At 40.2% G+C, this 27,261-nt stretch overlaps 1 protein-coding gene across 1 annotated transcript in view; it reads left to right on the forward strand.

Moving 5' to 3' along the window:
• The first annotated feature begins 893 nt into the window (after positions 1 to 893).
• CWC22 (CWC22 spliceosome associated protein homolog) overlaps positions 894 to 27,261 on the forward strand; it is a 2,826,743-nt gene continuing 2,800,375 nt past the window's right edge. The window contains exon 1 of the mRNA XM_044073714.1: positions 894 to 1,080. Within this exon, the coding sequence (XP_043929649.1) occupies positions 1,070 to 1,080 (11 nt within the window). The 5' untranslated portion in view covers positions 894 to 1,069. The remainder of the gene's footprint in view (positions 1,081 to 27,261) is intronic.

Below are 27,261 nucleotides of genomic sequence, written 5' to 3' on the forward strand. Positions count from 1 at the left end.
CCATTTTTACATTTTTTTTGCAGGACACAACTGCCGAAAGAGGGACTGTCCCTCGCAAAGTGGGACAGGTGGTTACCCTAGACCTATTTATATCACAGGCAAAGTAAAATATAGTATTCTCACTATTCAGTGCAAATCCTGAAACAGACCGTATTTCTCGGAAAACTTAGTTGATGTTGTGACTGGAAGTGAATTACACAACTCCTGTTCACTGTATTCACTCCTATAATTTTTGTTAGACTTAGCAGGATAGTTGAGCACCTTCGCCCACGTACCCCCATAACTCCGAACTGTCCACATTTTTTGATCTGTTTCTCCAAAAATTCGCGGTTTTCAGGTCAACCACTGAGGATTTTAGTCACTAAGTAACGACAATATATTTGAGCTTCAAACTTCATATCCTGCAGAAAATCCATACGAATGCAAGCCATGTTACTTTAGGAACTATCTATAAGAACAATTATTTTAACTTTGACTCGATTTATTGTGCTATGAGGTGTGAGGTTATTAATTCAACCACGGTGACGAGATTTATACCTCAACTATCCCTGATTTTCACCAACTTCCATCCTTTTGGCTTGTCTCAGAATTCGATCTGTTCCTCTTGCTCTAAATAAATAGTGACAATAATAATTAGAGTTATTAAAGTTATTTTACTTCAGAAATTCGTGTTAATTCACATGTTCTTATTCTGTCAACTTCTACACGTTGTAACACTAATATTTAAGAAAAAAGTTCCTGTTCTTTTTGATTTATCCCTTATTCCGAACACTACTTACTCCAACTCGGAGTGCTTTCTGTATTTGTTGGGAAGCAACTACATCCCCCGAACAGCAGGTGGGGCTGTACGTTGGCAACGTGCGATTAGGTCTCTCGGCGCGCTGGCAAGTAGGTAGAGTGTACTGTGTGCTACACACGTTGGTACACCTACTCATATGTTGTAGTCTAGTTCCGTACTTACGTATGGAAAGAGACATAGGTAGAATACATGTGGACTCTGGGTAGTTATTAAGAACTGGTTCCACTCACTGCATAGTGAGCAAGCTGAGCCCGTACGCGGTCTGAAATCATGCCAAGAAGGTGAGATTTTCCCAGCTTTTTTGTCTTGTGTTACAAGTTAAACACGCGTAGGCCATAAGGCCTGGGACTTGAGTAGAAGCTTTAGCCCAAGAGTTCGCACAGACAGTGAAGTCTTATGCACATTTTCTCTGCATGTGCGGATCTTGCTTATTATTCTACTCCATATCGGTTGTGCTGGAAACAAAATAATAACGGTTCTTTATGTACTACTTTTGCTTGTTAATACACTATAATGTGTTGTAACTTGTTGATGTCAATCCTGGAGAATGTTAAGTTGTTCTGTTTTGCTTTATTTTGGTATACATGTAACATAATTTTAAGCTTAATTATTTTAGCACGGCTGTAGCATCCATTCCAGTTTTGGAGTATTTTGCAGTACTGTAAATAACTTGTCAACAGTTGTCAACAACAGAAATTTAAAGTGGAAAGCAGTTGTTTACTTTATTAAAGGTTTTTATGATCATTTGTATTCCTGATGCATTTTAATTTATGAAGTCGTTAAAGAATTGTGTGAGCAGTTTTTCTGGTAACGGTATTTTCTAAGTATCGCTTCTCTGCGAGTGAAAGTGCAACAGAACGTAAGAACTCTATGTGAACCTTTAAATGTTTTTTTTATTGATTATAGTGTGACATTTTCTTATGTGAGCCTCATTGGGTAGATTAATTCTTGCTATGAGACAATCATTTTCCTGTAGCTGTTTACTTTTGGTACTTTGTGGCAATGGAGACTTCTCTGGGGAAAGTGCGATTTTACTGTAATTAGATACTTATGGTTAATATTGGTTCAGTATTGTGTGTGCACCATGTATTTTGCTGTAGGCTTGTTGACAAGTCATATCAGTAACTTTTATACCGAGCATGTTAGTAGTGTAATAATTGATGATTAAGAATTTTATACCACTGTTGTATCCGTTCGATTTATGGAGCATTTTGTAAAAATTATGTAAGTTGGGAAGTAGTGGAAAAAATGGAGTTTGATTTACTTTTTTTTTTTTTGGGAGTGGATGGCTTAGCCACTTAAACTCCTTACTCTAGAAGATGTGCATTAAAAATAATAATAAACATATACATAAAACGCTGCATCACCTCCCCTCTTATTCTCGAGTTACATATATGCGACTGAACTTTATGTACAGATACCAGTCTAAAGTAGGGTAGTGTATTATTTAGCTGTTCTTTCTCTGTCTGTCGTGAGGGCATTCATTAGGAGTGGATGTGTAAAAGGAGTAAGGATGCAGTATCACCTATGAAATAAGTAAACAAAATTCATATATGAGCAAGTAATAAGATATTGTATTTAATACTCCTACTTTCATGGGGATGCATGTCCTGAAATATAATTTTGGATCTGGTTGAGTGGTGAAGTTGTCCTTTTAATGTAGTTCTTCTCGCATTACCTTAAAATCAACTGTCTGTGTGTATTTTGCTTTAGAACAAATGCTGTCCTAATGCTTTGTCATGTACAACACATAGTATGTGCTGATTGTTTCCAGGAATTTTACCTTTTTCATTCATTGCTGATTCCTTTTTTATGTACTATTGCATTGCTGTCACTTATGCATGTTTTTCATTTTTTCCTTTTCACCTTAATGTTATCTTCGTCAATGTAATGTGTCATTTCTGTTTCACAGTGTAAATAACACTGGGACTAATTTCTGAATTTGTCAGCAGTATTGGAGCCTTTTTATATTGAAACCAGAGCACTGTGTAAAGTTCAGTTTAGGCTTAGCCTGGAACTGGTTACAGTTATTTGCTTTTTGTTATTGAAGTGGCCGGTGTCATTTAAACAGTGAGGTATGCCAAATGACTAAACACAGCATATTTTTTTTAGGTAGTTTTTGGATAAATAGATTAATGCACTTTTGTTATATTGTAGTGGCATTATTATGTTGTACTGGTATTACCTTGAGTAATATTTGCAGTGGCGTTTGTGTGTTTTTTATATTTATTTATACACACACACACACACACACACACACACACACACACACACACACACACACACACGTGTATACAGTAATTTATTTTATTTATTTTTTTGTTGCTTGAGCTTGTACCACTAGGCCAATTTCCATTTTTTTCAGGGGATATCCACGGTGGTATTCATACTGACTTAAGGGAAATTTGGCCAGGGCACTAGCAAACTTCCCCTAATTTTTTCCCAAATGTAAGTGCAGTGGGATCTTTCATATTCACTTGAGCTACCACCAGCTCAGGAAGATGAGATGTCTGTTTTAATATTTCAACTGAAGGGTTGAACACTAGGTAATGCAGCTTCCCCTTAAGCGGCACTGCAGTGTCAGTACTGAAAAGTTAATCCACGTAGCTGGATTGGAAGTATTACCAACAGCCTCCTGATATTCTAGCACCAAAGGTAAGTGTGCTACATATTGAGTAACGGAGTGTGTGTGTATATATTTGTACATAATAAATATGTTTACTTTTGTCACCACTAATGTTGATGTGCATAATTATGTATGTCTGCACGCTACTGTGCATGCAAAAACTTTAAAGCATTGGGTTTTTGCAGGTGGGGTTGGTCCCCCAAATAATTATTTATACCAGTTCCAGGATTGCACGATTTTCAGGGAAAAGGCAAATTTGCCAAACCCAAGAATAATCTGATCTGCCACTTTTGTCAGCATATCGACCAAATTGTGCCATTTAAAGTAGAAGTCGACCAGAACACCGTTTGGCAAAAGTAGCAGAATGCGCATATAGGTTGATTTGTTGAAAGCTGACTAGTTACAGCCAGAGATTGAATAAAATTATTTTGAAACAACAAAAACATTTACATAAAAGCTTTTTTTCTTTTTTTTTTTCTCCAGGTGGGGGCAAGACTCCCAGTACCCCCATGTGTGGAGCTGGGGCTGTGCTCTCCACACCGTCTGCTACTTGTGAGTAGCAAAAGGGCAGATTCACTGATTCCACTGGAGAATGATCTCGCCCGATGCAATCCCCATAATGTGTGTGAAAATGGATTCATTCAGTTCTGCCGGTGTTCAGTTCATTTGATGAAGTTAACACTTGACGAAACACATGCCCACTTATATTTATGTATACACACATGCATTGGGGTTTGCAAGTACCCTTTACTGTATTGCAGGTGATGTGGGTTAAAAAGCTGCACTGGTGATTTTAGGTAAAAAAAAAAAAAAAAAAAAAACTAAAATGAAAGCAAGTGCGATCTATTTAAAACACTTTGGTGTATTGTATTTTGTGAATTTTTTAGACTTGTGCTATAGATATATCCTTGTACTCACAATGATTATATTTGCAGGCATTCTGCATGTGGCTTAAGTGTGCAGCACAAAGGTGATGTTCAGAATTCCTCATATAAAGTTGGGTTTTATTTACTGTGAATGTTACAGAAGATTTCTTTATTTTCATAGACAAAGCAGTAACGATTCTTAATTGAATATACAGTTACAAATAATCCAGTAAACAGTTTTAGAAATGTTTTGAACAGACTCTGCAAAAATATTGTGAAATAATAATGTGTTCTTCACAGTGTGCCCAAGTGTTTTTTGTATTTTTATGAACTGCAATTTGTCTAAATTGTGAAATGTCCACACTAAAAGAAACAGGAGTGTGGCTTTGTTAAAAGCAAAGAGCTAAAATTTATTTACATTTCTGTGATAATGCATTGTCAGAATAGTAATAATTCTTTGTTGTACTAGACCTTGGTGACTAAAACCATTTTCATATCACGGATTTATATGTTATCTCATGCTTTAAAAAAGTACCTTTCAGAAGATCCGGGTTTAGAATACTTGCTTTCTTTCAGGGGCATTTGGAATTGTGCATCTCAGTAATGTGCGTGTGTGACCCATTACATGAAGAACAGAATGCAGACATATTGTCATACAAAACTAAAACACTTATTTTTACTATTTTTTCACTGTTCTCTTGGTTGCATATGCTTTCTAGCTGTGTCAGATAAAAAAATTCCTAAAACTAAATTTACTTGCCACATCGTTCTAGTACTTTTTTTTTCTTTTTCTTTTATGCTTCACTAGAGACATTGGTCCTCATTCTTATGCTAGTTTAGATGGGTGAAGTATAAAAATGTTTTGTGTTAATGTGTCACTTAAGCAGTGTTAGTGGCACAACATGTAGCACATACTGCTTTGGTGCAGAGGGCTGTGGGTTATATTCCAACACCAGGTAGATGGATTGCTGACACTAGTGCTGCATGGGGGGGGGGGGGTCTGGTAGCTGAGGTAGATATAAAAGATCCCATGGCACCTGTAAAAACCTGCATATTCTTTCTTGTATCTCTATACGTAGTCATATGTATATTGTTTGCCATTAATTTTCTCAGAAATTTTGGTACTTGCGTATTATCACAACCACATTTGTCATGGGCAGCTGGTTCCCCGATCCTGAAATATGTCCTGTAATGGTTTTAAAAAGTGATGTGGTGTGTGTGTTTTTTAAACCGTTTAGGCTCTTTTGTGGACTGTTACCGAAATCATGTCCAAAACCCCTACTGTCGCTGTTTGTTTAGGCGGTGTACTGAGAGCATGTTGTTATTGCAACTCCGCTCGATGAACGTTCCTTTTTTTCCTGCCAGCAAATGCAGGTTAAGTAACGGTTTACACTCACATTTGGCCATCAGAGTTGTCATTATTGTAGTTTGACTGGTACAACACACTGTTTTACTTACTTTTAACAGAGTGAAACATAACATTCCCAGAAATTAAAAAAAGAAAAAAAAGAAAACACTGGTTAGAAGAGGTAGAGTGACTGCGCTTCTGGCTGAGCAATTCCCACTACAGAGAAACAGAAAGACGTAGTGACAGTGATCAAGATCGTTGCAACAGTAATCCATGAAGAAGTACTACGTGGTTTCCACCAAACATGTCAGTGCCAGAAATCGCAGCCTGCACTGTAAAAATAAAATCACACCATGTCACATTTTTTCATGACATTAACCCGATTTGTTGTAGGGTACAGGACCTGTTTAGTTCTTTTCAGTTTCAGTAACCGGGAAGATGGCATGACATGCTGCCGCCAGCGGGGAAGTGCAACATGCATAGACAGCTTCAGTATTTTTTCTAATTTTTATTCATAACCCTGCATAAATGGCCCTACCTTTTTTAAAGCAAACACATAGTCTCCCATTTTTTAAAACATTACCGGTCACATTTCAGTATCGGAAGTAAACGTTATGATTGCAAAAATGTGGTTGCGATAATACGCAAGTACCGAAATTTTCTTCACATGGGTTTTACCAGAGTTTCACCATTCTTTTACAGTTTAAAAAATGCACTTTGTCTTTTCCTCCAACAAAATAAACATGCGCTTTCAACTTTCTTTTTATATGACATATTCTCCTTTGCTGGCAACTTATTTATTCCCAAGAAATCCTGATGCGCTATTATCTTGATATGCCATTTTTCCTTTAACTTTAATGGCTTTGATTGCTTTTTCTGGTAAATTTTTCCATAGATTAACATAAAAATATTGTTTCATCATATTATTTCACATTATATTATATTTTTTCACAGTAAGACGCTGTCCTGTTCAATTCTCAGCTAGAGCGTCTTCTGCATGGAGACATGCATGAATGGGCGTACCTTCATTGAAGGTTGTGCATCAGGGCTAGTAACTCGGCACGTAAAAATCAACTACCAGTCATTAGCGGACCGGAGTTCTGCTGTGGCGACCCCTAACCGGGAAAAGACGAAAGACACGATATTATATTTTTTTTCATATTATTATTTCACATCCTTTTATCTTTCTGTGTATCATCAATTTTTATTTTCCAAATTAGTATTTTTTCTTGATAATTTTAATTTGTTTACAAATTTTTCTACTTTTTCCTATTTTTATTTCCTAGAACTTTTTTGTACTTGTATTTTAAAATGTTCTTGCTGTTATTTTTTCATTCTTTTCCTTTACCCACTTTAATAATTTCTACAGGTTTAAAGAAGCAGAATAAACAACATGATGTTGTAACCCCAGTCCCCCTTCACTCCTGTATAACACATGTCTTTTCAGTGGGTTTAAGCTTGAGCCCCATACAAAAATGCACAATTTTCTTTTCATATATTTCAGTGATCATATAAACATTTGATATAGATGCTGTTTTTCCACATTAGTATAGAATTCACAAGATAATTTTTTTTTTTTTTTTTTACTAAATGCTAATCTGTACATCCTCAACAGAAGACCCCTTGTTTTTGTCATACCCTTCTGTTGCATCATAGCTACATTTTTCTTCCCAAATTTTATCCCTAGAGAAGACACTTCATTCAATGAAAAATACACACCCCAATTTTTGCTACATTACCCATTTCCTTATTTTTTATCTTTGTTCAAGGTCATTCCCATTTTTTTAACACATATTCAGACAAACCAACACTTCCTTCATCCGTATCTTGTGCTTAGCAACTATAACTATATTGTCTGTGCATGTCAAAACTATTGGAATCACCACCTCCTTCATTTTTCGTCAGATATCCAACATCTTCCATTTTATAAGCTACTTCACTTACTGTTGCATTCATGACTAATGCAAACAATATTATGGGGCATTCTTGTCTTATACAACACTTTTTATATTTCTTTATTCAGCCACCCATTCGCTAACACTCTCACTCTGTTATTTTGATATGCTGATATTCACACACTCCTAATTCTCTTTCTTACCTGTTCCTTGTTTCTCTATAAAGTCCCACAAAGCATCATGCCCTACTGTATAAAATGTTCTGCTGATATCGCCTACCATAAGTTTCGCATCCTCCCTTTTATTTGTATCATTCACAGTTTCTCTCACAATCAATCATTTTTGCCATCTCTTCCCCTCCATATATACTTTCTTCTGTTCACTGCTGTGTTATTCTCATAAAAAATAGCGTGATGGTTCTACAATTTTTCTTATCTTTCTCCCATACAAGTTTAGATATTCCACTGCATAATTCTACATATGCAAACCCTTTCTTTAACCGTCTACTTGGTATATTTACAAAATAGTCTTAACAGTCCTGTAATTTTTTGTACTTTCCATACTCTATACCATCTGGGCCTGATACAAAATCACTTTTTACTTTCCTAAATACTTCATCCAATTCAGTAGTAATATATATATTTTTTAAATTCTTCCTTATGTTGTTCTGGATTTTGTTTACTTTCCATTCTGTATTTTCTTTTTTTCCTTTTTTATACATATTTTCCGCATGCTGTACTACTGTACTCTTAACTTGCCCTTGTGCTCTTTTTACCTCTCCGTTTACTTTTTTTATTTCCCTCTGTACAAATATCATCCTTTACTATTTTACCTAATGCATTGTTTAAAAAAAAACTCTTTCTGAATAATCCCCTTTTTTCTATATTTTTCCATAATACTCTCTCGTATTTTCTAATATGTTTCTGTACATTTTCCCATACCTCAGTTTATGTTCCTTTCTTCAATCATCCTGCCATTGAAAAAAGCACTTTTTAATTTTATTCCACCATTAAGACCAGTTTTTATAGACCTCCTTAATGGTTTTATAATCCTGTCATAACTGCAATACTTCAATCTTCATTTTTAAGTCATAATCTCTTACCTGGTTCCAAAGCTACTTAACTGACAGGCACCAAGCTGTGAAATGGGAAAATTCTCTCTCTCCTCAGCTGCCCATAACTATAGGAGTCCCACAGGGTTCTATCTTAGGACCACTACTATTCACAGTCTTCACAAATGACCTCCACTCCTCCACGCAGCATGCATCTATAATTCAGTATGCAGATGACACTACCTTAATCTGTGCTGCACAAAACATTCCCACCCTTCTGCAAACAACTCAACTAGCATTCTCTGACGTTGAAAACTACCTTACCAAAGCCCAACTTATCCTCAGTCCAAAGAAAACTCAGCTTATGATTATAACCAGGTCTAACAAAAACACTAACAGTCAATTCACTATCTACTCCACAAATGCTACTCCAATTGCTCCAGTGGCACAGGCTAAGCTATTGGGAATAACCATAGACTCCCACCTAAAATTTGATAGTCATCTGAACTTGACTATTAAAAAAGTACATGCCAAACTGGGGTCACTCTACCGTATCAAACCATTTCTTACCAACAACACAAGATCAGCCATTGCTCGCTCCCAACTTCTATCCACCCTACTCTATGCATCTCCCGTTCTGACTAATCTCAACAAAACTGAACTAAGCAAAATGGAAGCTTGCTGTAACAGAATTGCCCGCTTTGCTGCAAATTGCTCATAGAACTCATCACTGTACTGCCTTGAGACGGCTCCATTGGCTTGAACTGCCTAACCTACAATCAGCTCTGCCTCTGTCATTCTATCTATTACCTCCCCAATAAGTGTCCTTCCCTCAAAAACCTAGTACAACATCACTCAGCCAAAAGGCCTCTTAGATCATCAAACAAACTACTACTAGAAGTCACCAACAGCTACAATAGCTTTGGAGATGCACTGTATAGTAGTTCAGTGGCTAAAAAATGGAACTCTGAACCTACTAGCATTCAAAACACATCATCCAAAGCCTCCTTTAAAGACCTCATCAGGCAACATCTCAAGCAAAGTTGGCAGTGCCATGATTGCTCCCCAGGCTAGTGAAAGCGGATAACATATACATACTAAATCTAGAGCAATTGATAATAGTTTTTCAATCTTACTCACACTGGCTAATCTACAATGTATGTACTGTACCTGTGTACTATGTATGCATTCTGCCTACGTTCCAAAGTTCAGCCGTACACCACAAATCTATTACTTACCTTTTATTTTTAAAATTAATATTTTTTTGATTGTTCTCTCCACTGTAACTGTTTGTGCCGCATACCACTGTAAAAACATGTCTCTTGTAATTTGTGTGTATACTGATCATGACTAAATGTGTCTGTAATTTTTCTTTGTGGAGCTTTTCTCCCCGGGCCTCTGCTGAAAAAGGGCCTTTTCGGCTTAGTCAGACACCCCCGGTTAACAAATGTAAAATAAATAAATAAATAATTTCTCATTTATTCCCTTCCCTTTCCTGTTTTAATATACTCCCTTTCTTCCGTCACATTCATCCATATTGCTTAATTGTCTGAAAAGCAGTTACATTTGTATCGCCATCTGCTACCCTCAAACCTTCCAATAATATAGCAATAACCCACACCTGGGTGTGGGTAATGCTGGATTTACCCACGGTTGGCGTGGTTTGGTCCCGAGGGTGAAGCCCGAGGGACCAAACAAAGCCAACCATGGGTAAATCCAGCATTACCCACACCCAGAAGTGGGTTATTGCTGTTATACAATGACATTATTTAAGAAAAAAATAATTACTTTTCTTAAATAATGGCATTGTATAATGCCTCCTTGCTGCCCTTCCGCAGCTGTCTAGTATTCCGCGGAAGTTCTGATGTACTGCGCATGCCTACGCAGTACATCAGAGCTGTGGGCAGAAGCAATGGAGAAAGCAAGATCTCCGTTGCTTTTTACTGTTTTGCTATGTTAAATGGGTTTAACATAGCGAGACAGCTTTAAAAAAAAAAAAGCAACGGAGAAAGCAAGATCTCCGTTGCTTTTTACACACTGTGTCGCTAAGTTAAATGAGTTTAACATAGCGAGACAGCATTAAAAAAAGCAACGGAAATCTCCATTGCTTTTTTTAAACCTGTGTCGCTATGTTAAACTCCTTTAACATAGCGAGACAGTGTTTTAAAAAAGACTTGTACTAATGGAAAAAGTCCGGGCGACCGGACGTTTTTCCATTAGTATAAGTCGATTTACAACGTGCACGCTGACCAATCAGCGTGCACGTTTTGGAATATTAATGGGGGGGTCATGGTATAATAGAAAATAATCAATTTCAGATCCAAGTGCACCCTTCTGTAAGTTCATTGCTTTTGTTTTCTACATAGTAAGTAAAAGAACAAAAAGAGGCACACCACGACTATCAAAGCTGACCCTTTATTCCACAAGTAAGCGCTTTCACGTCACCAAAGACGCTTCATCAGACTTTCAACAACACAGTGTAACAAACTTCTTAAATAGTGATTCAAAAACTATTGAGATTTCTGGTTCTCCCTTTGGTGGTTTCCTGTTTCTCTAAGACTATTGCTAGAATGCACCAGTGTTATCAGTGAGAGAACGCTGATTTTTATCAGTCCCTGTTCAGGAAGTTTCAGAACCTATACCCATTACACCTGTTCTCTGTTGTGTTACTGCTTGCAGTTTTCCTGATAGCCAGCCAGATACCACTAAAAGCCAGATAAATTGCATAACGTTCCTCAGTCTGAGTTTTTATGCACTGTTCCTAAATTTGAGCTTTAGTTGATCCTATCTTAAATAGTGATTCAAAAACTATTGAGATTTCTGGTTCTCCCTTTGGTGGTTTCCTGTTTCTCTAAGACTATTGCTAGAATGCACCAGTGTTATCAGTGAGAGAACGCTGATTTTTATCAGTCCCTGTTCAGGAAGTTTCAGAACCTATACCCATTACACCTGTCCTCTGTTGTGTTACTGCTTGCAGTTTTCCTGATAGCCAGCCAGATACCACTAAAAGCCAGATAAATTGCATAACGTTCCTCAGTCTGAGTTTTTATGCACTGTTCCTAAATTTGAGCTTTAGTTGATCCTAGTCTTTCTGATAAGGCTGGGAGACTTGATGGGTATGGTATGAGAGTGTGTACTTTTACAACTTTGGTTGAGTTGTCAGGCGGATATGTAAAAGTTTGTTCTGACAAATTGAGGAATGTTTTATCTGCAGTTTCTTCTTATGAGGAAAACTCTGCTTTAAATAGTTTGTTCTATTGCACAGCTCACTTCTCATTATTTACAGTGTGTGTGTCTCTGATGATACTTCCAGGGTTATGGCCACTGGTTCTGTTTTGAGGAGGTTTGCATGGCTGCATTTTTGGAATCTTCCAGGTGATGTTAAAGATGAAATGTTAAATTCTCTTTTGGACAGAGATTTCGTGTTTACCTCTGCAACAGAAGGGCCAGTCAAAAAGTGTAATGAAAGGGGCATGCTGATCCAGGGAATCCTAAGATTTTTCAGTCCTTTTCCAAGGGATTTTCTATCTTGGTACTTGCATATTATCGCAACCAGATTTCCAGCATCGCTGAATTAGTAATGTTTCGCCAAAATATTTAAGTTAACCTTAAAAGGGGTTTGTAAAATCCTAAGTGTTAGACGAATAACATCGGGGACTTTTAACATGTAATAAACCTGAGTGCTGCTTCAGAGTCTTCATTATTCAGTCATCTTTGTTGACTTTCTTAATGTATGGCAACTTCTGATGATCTTTACTCATGTTACTGTGATTAGTGGGTTAATCCTGTGTTTTACAGCTTAATGTTTTACCATTGGAATGTGAATGCTATTAAAGACATTCAGTGCACTTCATAAGATGTAGCCAATTGAAACTCTTGTGTTTTACAAAGTATTGTTTTGCCGACTTTCTTAACATATGTTGGACTCGTAGTAAGGGACATGTTTTGCTTTTTTATTACTCGGCAGTAAGAGTCAGCATTTGTATTTGGGTAGTGTGATATTTTAATTTTTTACATTTATGCTTCTGGGGATAGAAAATTACAACTTTCATATAAAAGGCAATTCTTATTAGATGAAAGAGCTGAAAAATATCACTTAGTTAATGAGATGGGGGGAGGGCAGTGGAATGCAGATGATACAAGACCAAGTATTTAAAATATTGGTTTGATTTGACCAAATGTTGATCCTCTTGAATCGGTGATCTTAAGAATGTGGTTCACAGTAAGAAATAATATGAAACTGTTGCAATCACTTTCTTGCATCTGCAGACATCTTGTCTCCAAATAAAAACAATGAAATTGTTAACATCTTTGCAGATACATAAAAGAATCTTTGTAAATTTTATTCTGAACACAGCTTACAGACTACCCCTGGCCAGCTGTTTGCATCAGTAAACTTCCGCTCGCATTAAGAACATTTGCTAATGGAAGGGAAAAACAAGCTAGTAATTTTGCAAATGCAAGAAACCTGCCATTTTCCAGTCTTTCATCATTTTGTCATACTTTTCAAGCCCGTTTGCTTAAATATACGTCTACAGCTTAAACCAGTGGCGGTAATTTTAAGACAGGCACCCTTAGATTACCTCCAACCTCACGTTTAAAGTACCCCTAGTCCACATTATATAAAGCTGCTTTGTTTTGCATTATTACATGCACTTTATATAATTTGCTTGCAAATATTAATGACTGTAACTGTTTTGCCAACAGTTACTACTTCATTTCCTTCAGTGCCCTCTTGAACATTAATGAATTAAAGTGGGGTGTATACTTTACAGTGCAGCCACAAGTTTAACAAAGTCAATAAAGTTCTTCTCTCTCAACCATCTTGTTTTGTAGTCATATTTCTATTCCTATTTCCATTGGGACTGATGCTGTGTAGTTTCCCATTTATTCGCAGATTTCAGGGTTAGCTGGTCTTCCTCCTGATCATCCCCATCTCTTAACACGAGTACCTGATTTGAGTCAAAAGTATTCTCGAGTCTTCTAGTCAGCTCCTGTGCTTTTTTTTTCTGTCTCCCAAGCATTTTCCTTTGAACAGTGGAAAACGTTCATTGGCAAAATTTCTTTATGGGCTTTGTTGTCATAAGATTGATAAGCAGAGTCCCCCTCTCCTTGGTCCCTTTGTTGCATAAACTTTATTTTTTTCCTTAGCCTGTTCTGCATTAAAATGTCTTTGATCATCCAGGAAAAAAAAATCTGAAGACAGCTGGATATAGCAGCTTGAACCTCACACCTGTGCCTCAACATTCCTAGCTAGGTAGGCTAAACATGTTTCTCTTATGCCTGGTGTACAGTGAAAGAGCACTTTCCATGAACACTCTTGTCTTTTTCTTTCTGCCACAGTTTTGTCAGGGTCGACTCTCTATGCCAGTATGATTGAATCTTTACTAATGTAGATCATGGGTGCTTTTTTTTGGCCAAATTTGGAGCATACATATAATGTGCCCTTTCAATTAAATTCTGCTGTGAAACACCAGTCCAGTTGCTTATTTGTACTTGCAGAAAATTAATAAACCCTGTTCCTTCCAGTGTCTCTGGTACAGCAGAAAACTGTCTTCAAACTTTTTTTTTTTTTTTTTTTTTTTAATCTTTAGAAGCTGCCTACTCTACCAGCTTTTTTTCTGATTTCAACCTTTGATTTTGAAAGTTTTATTGGCTCATCTGAATAGCTAGTTTAAGCTTTTTCTAGTTGTTCAGCTTTTTATTGTTTAGTTTGAAATAGTCCTTCAGTGTTTTATTTTAAACCCCGCGTAGTAAATTTATTTTCCCTCTACATTACTGGAAGCCATTTCTTATTCCAAAGTTGAAACTCTCTGCTGTTTGGCAAACAGTTGCAGGATTCTTCCCAGCCAGAGTGTTTTCTTCTCCTTTTCTGGTTGATTTTTTTTTCCCTCTGGTTCTTCAATTTTCTTCTTTACTGGCATCCAGGCAGTGTAATTACTAGACCAGGGCCAAATTGTATCCAAAGGGATTATTTCAGTGGCTTTTTTCCTCAGTTTCTATTTTCACATGGGAGAGCTGAAATCAACCTGTTGATCGGTGTGTAGCTTTGTTGGAAGTCTGTGCCAAGCATTAGAAATGAGAAAATTGATGTGAATGCTGCAAATTAAACTGTTGCTATGGAATGTGATAAAACTGATGCTAGGATTGTTGAGTCCACATTATGTAATGTAGGATAAGGCCAGAAAAGAAGATGAACAAGATGTTCCAAATACGCATTACTCGTATATTAAGTTGAAAGATAATCTTTTATAGACTAAAAAAAAAAAAATCATACTCTTTGTAGGACACTATTACTTAAGTGAGATTATAGCCACATGTTAGAAGGTTATCTGCGGATGGACAAAACTAACCCAAGACTGCTGACCAGGTTTAATGAAAAGTATGTAATGGTTGCATTTCCTGTCCAGAATGGCAGAAAACTGCATGTTATCCTGTTTTTAAGAATCTGTTTCCACTCTGCTTTGTAGAAATACCATTTGAGTGCATTGCTGTGGACATTGCGGGGCCACTCTTCAGTGAATATCTTCATATACTAGTAATAATGAACTAGACTACAAAATTTCCAGCAGCTGTACCATTAAGCAGAGCTAATGCTTAGACTGTCAGGGAACTGTTACTAACGAGTGCGTATCCTTTAAAGGGATGTACCAAGAGGAGACTGATTGTTTAGTAGGTTTGATAAAACAATGAAATTCTTATAGGTTCATGGGTAGGTACTAGGCTATCAGCCCAAAGGCCTCCGTAAGCCTAGCCAACAAGGTTCCCTGGCTTACGCCACCCAAGAAAGTTATTTTCCTGTGCCACTGTCGAGCAGACACACAGAAGTGATCCCTGGGGTGTATTTCCTATTTCCCATCCATTCATCAAGATTTTTCTTGTAGAGTGCTAATGAAGAACTTTGCTTGACATAGATGGGTAGCCATTTCCAGAGTATGGGAAGTCTCGGGGACAGGAATCTATCCCTCCATCATGTCGTGTTTATTGTGGTGACAAAGTTTAGGTCCCTAGAGCGTGTAGCTCAGAGGGGTTGGGATTTCTTTAGGTGTAGCATGTCCAACTGCTCTGGGTTTGACATGGCTTTATATGTTAGGCAGAGATCACCTCAGAGTAGGTGATATGCTACATAGTAAAGTTGGAGTTTTTTGAGGCGGTCAGTGTAGGGCATTTGTTTGAGGCCAGTAATCCTCTTTGTGAGGTACTTCTGTGGCCTTTCCAGCTGCTGCAGATGTCTTGTGAGGTACATTCCAAAAGGGGTGTTGTACTCTATAGTGGGTCTAATGAGTGTCGAGTAGAGGGTAAAACAACAACAAAAAAAAGGCGGTTGGAACAGATGGTAAGAAAAGGGACCAGTTGTCACCTTATCTTGCTGTTTGTGATGAAAGGTGACACAAATTTCACCTGGATTTACTCCATCCAAACTCTTGTATGGCAGACACTGAGGAGTGGTTTTCATTGCTAAGGGAAATTGAGAAGAAAATCGTGTTTAAAAGTGTGATGAATACTCCACTAGTTTTCAGGATAGATTAAAGCTGCATAATAAGGCAAGACAGGTTATTAGAGGATTGGCTTAGTCATCCATGCTGATATATTACAGGTGGTCTTCCAGTTGCTCAGTAGCCCAAACTTGTGGGTGAAGGAAGGATTGCTGCAGTGTGTGTCTCCAAGCACTTCCATATGCTGCAGCTTCTTTTCTCTTATTTCTCACTTATAAGGCTGTCCAAAGGTGTCTCGTTTACACTTTTCCCATTATTCTGAAGTTTCTGGCAAAGGTTAAGTTGCACAGTGTCGATCATTCTGATAGCTCCATTGTGGCATCCAAAGGTTTGGTTCTCCTACTGTGGCCTTACGGTGGTCTATATACACTGACTTCTCTTCAGAGACAAAGTACAAGGAAGACACGCAAGAGTAATCTATCCATCTACAACACCCTTTTCCCATTTTTTACACATGGGGTTGAGGTGTCAGATTAACAGTGACCATCATCTAGAGCCATTTTTTTTCATTTGGGGAGTTGCCCAGGGTTTAGATAATTTCACAGTCAGGTTCCTTCTGTTTAGGAATATATATGGGCATCGGATAGCAACTAAATTTTTCTTAATTTTGCATTTGTTTCTGGAGTCCCCCCTGTAGTGTGTGTGTTGTACCCTACAGCATACTACTTTGTGTTATCAGCTAGATTGAAGGAACACCTAGAAATGCATTTTTCTTAAGTTCTATTTAATACGTACTTGGTTTTGCTTGGTTGCTGATTGGTTCTTGGATACTGCCACGAACATTGAGTCCAGCCATTCTGGCTCATTCTGCTCCCCACCCCCACTACTCCTACATTTAACCAGACCACACCTACCATTACAATTAACCAGCCCCTTTTCTAATTCCATAGCAACCTATAATTAACATAGTTGTACTCCTCCTGCTTACTAAACCAATAAATAATTAAATTCACTGGCTATTTCCACAGAACAGCTATCTTTATTACGTCCTACTAATAAAACCACTAACTCAGCTTCCTTATTTCAGCCTCTTACTCTGAACAACCCATATTGTACACTGTTAACTGTTTCATGCCTCTCTCATAATTTTCCTCCGTCGCCTCTCGGCTTACATCCTATCGCACTCCGTTACGCTCAACACTTTCCTCATACCTCTATCCTATGCTCCACCCATAAACATTCATGTGACACCATTGTGGTATTAGTGATTTGGTGCTATTTATTACATAAAAATATGTACATAATTTCTCAAATAGTCAGCTAGTTCATAAACGCAAAACTAGCAATTCATTCACAGCCATCTTCACTTGCATGTAATGTATCACTTATACTAAATGGTGACATCCACCCCAATTCAGGCCCCACAGTCAATCAGTAAAATCCTTACACATCACTCCTTTCTCATACCCTTATTCCTACTATACTACCTCACAAAAATTCTGACCACCTACGTCTCAATATGAACCTTAGGAGTCTAGCAAGTAAAACACACTAATTTCATGATTTTCTGTCCCAATACTCCCCCGATATCAGTTTTGACTGAAACTTGGCTGAAACCTCATATTACCAACAATGAAATTCTAACCTCGTGCTACAACATCCACACACTAGACAGAACATACAAATGTGGAGGTGGAATAGCAATAAATTCTAATAATACTCTTAAACATACAGAAACAAACACCACACAACTCAATAATGCCGCGATATTAATTACGCAACTCCAAATTAATACCTATAACTATATCGCCCTCATAGCTATTTACATCCCTCTTGGTAACAACTCCAGTCAGATTGATGACTTTCTCCACTGGATGACCTTAACATTTACTTGGGAAAGCACAGTAATGGGAGACTTCAGTACTGACTGACACGCAGATCACTCCTCAAACTTTATCAATCTGCTGGATTCTCCCAACTAATATTGTCCACAACTAGGATTGACAAAAACAGTAATAGACACTCTATCCTGGACTGGATTTTAACCAACAAACCCTCACTTGCCTACCATTCAGGATGGCTCCCTTATGGCATCAGTGACCATCTTCCTACCTACTTGCTCAGGCACTGACTACAACCTATAAAAACACATATACACAAATTTGCAACAAGAAGAATTTTACACCTCAATTATTTATATCCATTCTCCAGCAATGTGACTGGTCTACACTAAAAGTACTCTAATCAGATTCTGCTGTGGAATACTGTAACAAACCATTTCTAGAAATACTTAGTAGTCTAGTACCTACGAAAACTGTTAGGGTAAATTCAGACTACTCACCCTGGCTAATAAAAGATGCCAAACATCTCCTCAAGCTTAGAAAGAAAGCATGGACACAGTACCAGGCCAGTAAAAAATGGTTATTACCAACAATTAAGAAATAGAATCCAAAAAAAAAAGTACTATAACGCCATGCAATAAAAACACCAAAAAAAATCCTCAAAAATTCTGGGCTACTATGGAAACTTCTACAACATGGCTAATCATTAACTCCAGCCCCAACTGCTACAAATACTACCGATTTAACATAGCAACCCAGTTGAACACATATTTTAGTAACTCCATATTATCACTAACAAATAGACAGCAATATTCCCTTAACAATTCCTGTAAGACTTGTGGAAACAATCTCTTCCTTCTCCATTAAGCCCATCCAAATCAGCATCATCAAAAAGGCTAAACATACTTAAGCCCACATCCATCGCTGCTGAAATTTTGCCTGCTGAATATCTGAAACTAGCAACCAATGCTATCACAGAACAGTATGTTCCCAAAATATGGGTAGTATCCTACATCATCCCGTTACATAAAGGTGGAACCTGTACAGAGTTCTGTAATTACAGGCCAGTAGCAATTCTATCCGTAGTGTCCAAAATTCTAGAGATGTATTCATTCAAATACCTTTTAGCCAATTCCCAACATGGCTTTCTACCCAACCATAGTACCACTACCTCCCTATTAAGTTTCACCAGTGCACTCAACCAATTTTAAAAAATGGTCTGTTTGTATCAGTTATCCTCATAGACATGTCAAAAGCATTTGATACCATCTCTTATCAAAAACCTTTCAATTAACTTTCAACTCTAAAACCAAACTATTCTGTCCTTGCATGGTTTCTAAACTATCCAACCAACAACAAGCCGTCAAATGGCAGCATAATCTCTCCTCTCCTCTGTTACCTGTCACAATCTGTGTTCCACAAGGTTCTATCCTAAGTTCTCTCCTTTTCACTATCATCACCAATAAACTCTGTACTGCTACCCACCATGCCTCTATCATACAATATGGAGATGACACCAGAATTGTCTGTGTTGCACCATCCCTTTCTCACCTCCAAGAAATAACTCAACAATCCTTCTCAGATATAGAATCTTGGCTCTCTAATGCTCAACTAATTCTTAATACCAGTAAAACAAAACTTATGATCTTTTCTAATAGCAAAACCCTTGAAAGTCCATCCCACTTTCTTATTTATTTGTCCAACAATAACAAAATAGCTTCTGTATCCCATGTAAAACTGCTAGGAGTCACCACTGATAACATGAAATTCGATAAACACATATCTCTAATCATTAAAAAAAAGTTCATATAAAACTCTGCTGTCTTTATAGATTCAAACCATACCTCACCATTTCAACCAGACTGTCCATTACAAGGACACACATTTTCTCAACTCTCCTATCTTCACCAACCTTGAGAAAATAGACTTGCCTAAGATTGAAACCTGCTACAAGATTGCTAATTTGCCACCAACTCAACACATAGATTCCATCACTGCATTGCACTTACAGCTAAACTGATTAGAACTTCCCAACCTTTTCTTAACCCAACTCAAAACTGCCCATAAAGTAATGTACCAATCTGAGAAGTGTCCTGCTTTTCAAAATCTATTACATCCCTACTCTAGTAAAAGACTCTCTAAGATCCTTTGACAAATTCCTACTACAAGTTACTAAATCTAATAATAAATTTGGTAATTCAGTCTACTCCAACTGTATTTCCAGGATTTGGAACTCTGTCCGTCAACACATCCTTGCAACCGAGAGTCCCACACAGTTCAAAAATCTTCTGAAGGCTCACTTTGCTGATTCCTGGCTCAGCTTCCAGTTAATCCCAGTTTCTACTACTCTAACTCTTAGTATTCTGTCTGTTCTCTTCCTTGCAGATTTTAATAAGTATTTTATTTTATAATGTGTCTACTTTCCCTACTTATGTATTTACTTATTTTTCTACTTTGTTGAGTTTCAAAAGCCAAACGTATATATTGTATAATGTCAGATTGCTTTTAATATACAACTTATTGTCACTTGATAGTTCGTTTGTTTTTGTTTATTATGTGCATTTTGGAACTTCCACTACTATTCTTTGTAAATTTATGTGTAATTGTATGATTCTTGTTAATGTGCAACTTTTTTTTTTTTTTTTTGAGCTTTGCTCCCCGGGCCCCCGCTGAAAAGAAGCTTTATGTCCAGTCAGACTTTCCCAGTAGACAAATGCCAAATAAATAAAAATGTATCCCATGACTGTGGTTTGAGTTACTCTTTAGCCAAAGTCCATTTTTCAACCATTTCAAATTTCCATCAAGGAAACTACTCCTCCTCTCTTTTTAAAGGTCTACAAAACTTTCTTCAAAGGTACTTTTCTTCTCCCTCCACTAGTTAAAGATCCTGTTCCTATGTGGGATTTATACTTTGTGCTAGAAAATCAGACTCAACCCTCATCTGACCCAACTGTTACTGTTGAACTCAAATTTATATCCTGGAAGGCTGTCTTCTTGGTAACCATCACTTCTGACAATTTCTGAAGTTTAAACTTTGCCCAAGCATACTGCATATCTGATGTTTCATAAAGTCATTGTATTCATGAGAACAAATCTATCCTTTATGTAAATAGCTGTAGTGGAGACATTTGAATTGGGCAGTTAATCTTCCAGTATTCTTCATATTTACAAAGGAGAGTATGCATTGCTCATGAGCATTTCAGTTTTTATGTAGATGGTAAGACACATAATCTTTTACTAAGTCAAAAATCTGGACTTAGGATGTCAAGTTAACTCCCTCAATTTGGCTTGTAAACTGCATTAAATTTTGTTCTGTAAAAACACATTGGGGCTTTAGTAAGCTGTAGCTAGAGCTCATTTGGTCTGGACCATGGCTGCCTCTGTCTTTAAGAATGGATCTTAGGATGATATTTGTGCAGCAGCATGATGGGCATTACAGAATGCTTTTCCAAGGATAAGCTGCAAGCAGCGCACATCTACATTATCCTTTAGTGCCACTCTTGTTTGAGACTTACTTTCATGAGCATCCACCCAGGAGGATAGCTTGTTACTTTGTATCAAAGGTAATTGAAATGAAACTACAGTATAGGAAAGTAAGTTCCGTACCTACAGTAACTGTAGATCTCAATGGTATTTCCATTACTGTTGCCATCCTAGACTGTACCTGACAGGGCTTTCCCATTTGTGTTTGGCAAAGACGTTATCCACTCCCTATAGTGCCTGGTAAACCTACAGGCAAAACGAAACAAAGGAAAACCATGAAGGTGTTGCTGATCAGTGCTAAGAGCCTAAGCAAGAAAATCCACTCCCTACGAGCCCTTCTCACCCTGGAGGACATTAACATCTCTGTATTGACCTGAGATATGGTTTAAACAGCTCAGAGTTCTCAGTGTGTGCAGAGCTGCAGTGCCTTCCACATGCTTAGATCAGCTACTGTGCAGTGGGGTGGGGGTGGGGGGTGGTCTCTCAATCTTCATCCAGAAGAGAAACTCATCAAGGCAGGTAAAGCAGCATGATGCAACATATAACATATGTTAAGTTGTCAATCTCGCCTTCATTCTTGCTGGATGGGTTCGGAGCCGATCCTCGGCTCCGACTCGGCACTTGCTTTAGCTTGAGAACTCCTTTTACCAGCTCGAGGCAACCCTATATCCCATGATGCAAGGCGGAACTACCCCAGATCTCGTTTGCCGCTTAGCGAAAGAGGTCTCCTTTGCCAGCTGAGGTAAGTAATTTTTTTGTCAAAAAAAAGCTTAGTTAGGGATTTATTTCCCCCTTGTTTCCACTTTCATAGTGTGTAGTGTGTTTACAGCCCACCCTATTCCCTTACAGTTCAAAACTTTTAAATTCCTTTGGTAATTGTATAAAAGTTAAGTTAGGCCTAGACCCCATTGGTTAATCCCTACCTGTGTGTCTGTGTGTTTGTTGGGGTATGTGTGTGACTTCTTCCTTAGAAATATGTCAAAGGAAGGCAAGGTCTCAGGCTTCAAGAAGTGTGACTCGTGCTGTCAGAAAATGTCTCTGACAGACGGTCACACTTCTTGTGTTTACTGCCTGGGGCCTTTGCACCTGCAGGACTCCTGTGCTTTGTGTCACTCTTTTAGCCAGAGAGTCCTGCAGGAACGGAGGAATAAGTTGATCCTCCGTGGCTTACTTAAGCCAGAAGGTTCTCCCTCTAAAACAGGGTCTGGTAAACCTTCTAAGCCACCGAAGGTTCAGGCTACAGTATCCAAGCCTCCTCCGGTGGCTCCGGCTCCGTCGGAGCCGAGATCGGCTCCGGCTGGAACCGATCTATCTGCTTCCAAAGTACTGGGTTCGGCACCGATTGGTTCCGACACCCGGTCTACTGTGGCCTTGTCGGCTCTGGCTGGAGCCGACACCTTATCCAGCCTCGGAGCCGAAACCTTCGGCTCCATCTGGAATTCAGGGACTTCGGCTCCGATGACTTCGTCCCGAAGAGATCTCGGTCCCCTTCGTTGCAGAGTATCCACTGCCCGGGTCTCCTCTTTTGTCGGAGCGGAGCCATCGGAGCCGATCTTCGAGATCTTCCAGGCTGTCTGACCACGACTTAGAGAGGGTGGTAAGCAGGCTGTTGAAGTTGCAGGCACTGGCCCAGATGCTCCATAGCCCGTCTCAGCAGACTTCGGCTATTGTTTCACCCCTTGAACTTCCTCCTCCGACTCCACACCAGAGTTCGGAGCCGGAGCTTCTCGGGACAGCGACTGTTTCTGCGCCGGAGCCGATGCATCCTTCGGCTCCATCGTCCTCGGCTCCGATCTCCTCCTTGAGGCCTTCCTTGGAGGGATCCGGTCGTCGGGTTTCCCTTGTCGGCTCCGAGGGGGCTAGTGGCATCGGACCCTTGTCCGACTCCGCTCTCCCTCTCGGGGCTTCGGCTTTGGTAAGCTCGGCACCGACATCGGCCACGGAGCCTTCCCTCTCAGTGGAGCCGGGAATTCTTGTATCCTCGGATCGGGGATATTCCGGTCTCCCGGGGAGGGGAGCCTTTGAGGTGATGAGGAGTGTCCTGGCTACTGAGCCAGGTCAACGGTCCATCCCTCTAGCTCCTCCCTCTTCGGTGCCTGTAGACACCTCTTGCTCTCAGGCCCAGGGATCCATCGCCCCAGGTTTCCCCATTGGGAATTTCCTCCTCTTCCGAAGTTTCTCCTGATCCGGCAGGTGAACCCCCTCGGAAGAGGACGTGTAAGAGGAAACACACAGACTCCCCCGAGTCTACTACATCTGATACCGACTTAGATGAGTCGGAGGGTTCCCCACGATCCCCCTCTGAGGATGTCTCCTTTTCAGACATCCTTGAGCTCCTCAAACAGAGGGGGAATTGGCCATCCATTGATCCCTCCGAGGATGAGTCGGTATACCTGGAGGCTTTTGGATCCCGACCCTCCACCTCCTGGGTGTCTCCGCCTTTCGACCCACTTACGCAGGTAGTGGCTCGGAAGGCGTGGGCGGCTCCAGATTCTGTGGAACCTGTCCCCAGGAGACCATCCAAGTTTATTACGGCCCCTATGGACAGTTTCTTTCCGAGGGCGTCTCTGTGGATGCTATGGTGGTGGCAGCGGCCACTAAGAAGGAACTGGCGGATCCTTCAGTACCTGTCCATCCTCCTAACAAGGATTCTAGGACCATGGACAGGTATGGAAAGCGGATGTTTTCTTCAGCGACCTTTGCTATGCGTTCGCTGAACTACCTTTGTCACTTCACCAGGCTTCAAAGAGATATTCTCAAGGAACTGGGTAAAGTGGTCCAGGATCCTTCTGCTGCTGGGGCTCAAGAAAAGATTGCCTCACAGCTAGCAATCCTGAATTCCTTATCCAACTCCTCCATGCGGCTCATATCCTATGCGGCCGATGGAGCGAGCAGGGCCGCAGGCGCAGGAGTTGCTCTTAGACGCCAAGCCTGGATGCGGCTTTGTAATTTTGCGGACCCCTTTAAGGCGTCCTTCACTAATACCCCCTTTGATGGTTCGGCTTTGTTCGGACCTCAGGTGAAGGATACCTTGACCAGGTGTGAGCAGGACGGTAAAACTCTTTCTGCCGTTGGAGTCCATTTTTCCACCCCTTCTAGACCATATCCCAAGGGTCAGAAGGGAGGGAAGATGTGGTTCCGCAAAGCCCAAGGAGCTAAACCGGACACACGTGGTCAGTTTACCCCAGAGGCAGAGGGGGTAACAATAATAGACGCCGTCCTAGAGGCAGGGGGGTCCTCAGAACCAGGGCAACAGGGAGTCTCTTCCTGAGAAGCCCTTTCAGCATCCCTGAGGTGTTGCCCGACTGTCCACCCTTGGAGGCAGTCGGGGGAAGGATTTCGCTGTACCCAGTAGCCTGGCATTCCCTCTCACAAGATATGTGGGTGCAGTCGATCATATCCGAGGGTTACAAAATCCCCTTCGAAAGGTATCCCGTACCTCAACAATCCCTTCCAGACATCTCACCCAGTCAAAGGGATTTGGCAGAACAGGAGGTTTCAAAGCTCCTAGGAAAAAGAGCCGTCCAGACTGTGCCGGCAGACCAGGTAGGATCCGGCGTCTACTCGAGATTCTTTTTGGTCCCCAAAAGGACGGGAGATTGGAGACCAATATTAGACCTGAGCAGTCTAAACAGATTTGTCAAGAAGGCAAGATTCCGGATGGTCACGCTTCAGTCCATTCTGCCCTTTCTGGGCAAGGACAACTGGATGTGCTCTATAGACCTTCAGGACACGTACTATCACATAAAGATTCACAGGCGCTCCAGAAGGTTTCTCCGCTTTCGGCTAGGGACCAGTCATTACCAATTCAGAGCCCTGCCCTTTGGCCTCACTTCAGCCCCCAGAGTGTTCACCAAATGCATGGCAGTGGTCACAGCTCATCTGAGACGTCAAGGATTCCAGGTGTTTCCTTATTTGGACGACTGGCTCCTCTCCGCCACCACCAGGTGTCAGCTTCTTCAGACCAGAGACTACACTCTGCAGCTTTGCAGGAGTTTGGGAATTTCGAAAAATCTTCTCTGCGGCCTTGCCAATCTATCACCTTTATAGGCGCAGAATTAAACACCGTCAAAATGTTAGCCAGACTAACAGATCAAAGAATTCTGGACATCCCAAAATTTGTTCGGATTCTATTGCAGAGCAGCAAGGTCAAAGCCAGATTTATACTGAAGGTTCTAGGTCTTATGGCTGCGGCCATTGTTCTACCACTGGCTCGCTTCCACATGCGTCTTCTGCAGTGGATACTATTCACTCAGTGGTCGTACCACAGTCTCCCGATGAGGCACGAAATCTTAGTCACACAGTCGTGCAAAACTCATCTGAATTGGTGGATATCTTCCCCTCTTCTTCATCAGGGCCGACCCTTTGTTCCCCCTCCTCCAGTTGCCACAGTCACTACGGATGCCTCTCTGATCGGGTGGGGGGGGGCATTATCAGGGCAGGATGGTCCACGGGACGTGGCAACCCATAGAATACCATCTGCACATAAATGTCCTGGAGATGAGAGCGGTGCTTTTAACGTTGCAGGCCCTCAACGACTTTCTTCCCACGGGGACTATTGCAGTACAAACGGACAACATATCCGTGGTCTGGTACATCAGCAAGCAGGGCGGGACCAGGTCCTATCCGTTGTGTCGAGAAGCTCTCAGACTTTGACAATGGGCAATCTCCTCTCATCGGTTTCTGATAGCAACGCACATCCCCGGCAGGTCCAACCTCTTGGCGGACAGGCTGAGCAGATCCATTCTGATGCCTCACGAGTGGTCTCTCAATCAATCTGTAGTGGATCAGATTTTTCTGAAGTGGGGCACTCCTTGTTGCGATCTTTTTGCTACTCCTCAAAACAACAAGTGCCCCGATTTTTTTCACCCTCTTTCCCCTTCCAGGCCAACCCCTGAGAGACTCTCTAACCCAGGATTGGCCCCGGGGACTTCTGTACGCTTTTCCTCCTTTTCCCTTGATTCCACAAGTCATTCAGAAAGCCACCGTTTTGAGAGCCAAGTTAATTCTCATTGCCCCTTATTGGCCTCGACAAATTTGGTTTCCGTCTCTGCATCGTCACCTTCTGGTGCAGCCCTGGCATCTGGACCCAGTTCCGGATCTCTTGATCCACCAGTCGGGTCAGCAGCACCGGGCCATTCATTCTCTCAACCTCACTGCTTGGTTGCTCCACTTCCTTCCCTAGCCAGGCTACCGATGATCTCTGACTCAGAGACATCTTAGTGTCTTCTTTAAAGTCGTCCACTAGGACTGTTTATGCTAGCAAGTGGCGACATTTTTCTATTTGGGCAAATTCCAGGAATATTGATCCCTTTACTGCTCCTGTACATTCTGTTTTAGATTTCCTGGCTGAGGTTTTTCATTCAGGATACTCTTCATCTACAGTTAAAGTTCAACTGGCTGCTATTTCCAAGCATCATGTTGGCTTGCATGACAATAACATTATGTCTCATAGATTATGCAAGGCCTTTCTGAGAGGAGTTTTTCTCCTAAAGCCGCCTATAAAGCATCCTCCTCCGCAATGGGATCTAAACTTAATGTTGGCATCCTTGATGCTACCTCCCTTCGAACCGTCTGCTTCATGTTCTTTGAAGTTATTGACCTGGAAAACTATATTCTTACTGGCTGTCACTTCATCAAGAAGGGTTTCCGAGATTCAAGCTCTCTGCATTCGTTCCCCTTACTTGGTTTTTCATAAGGACAGGGTATCCTTAAGAACGAACCCGTCCTTTCTCCCCAAAGTTGTGTCTCAAACCAATATTAACCAATCTATAGATCTACCAGTCTTTTTCCCAAACTATTCCGACAGAGCTGAACAGAAGCTTCATTTTTTGGATGTCCATCGTCAGCTCAAGTACTATTTGCATAGAACTAAACAATTCAGAAAATCGGACCAATTATTTGTCTCCTATGCAG

This window comes from Protopterus annectens, chromosome 6.part0, assembly GCF_019279795.1.
Source record: "Protopterus annectens isolate FY-2018-M chromosome 6.part0, PAN1.0, whole genome shotgun sequence".
NCBI classification, from domain to species: Eukaryota; Metazoa; Chordata; order Ceratodontiformes; family Protopteridae; genus Protopterus; species Protopterus annectens.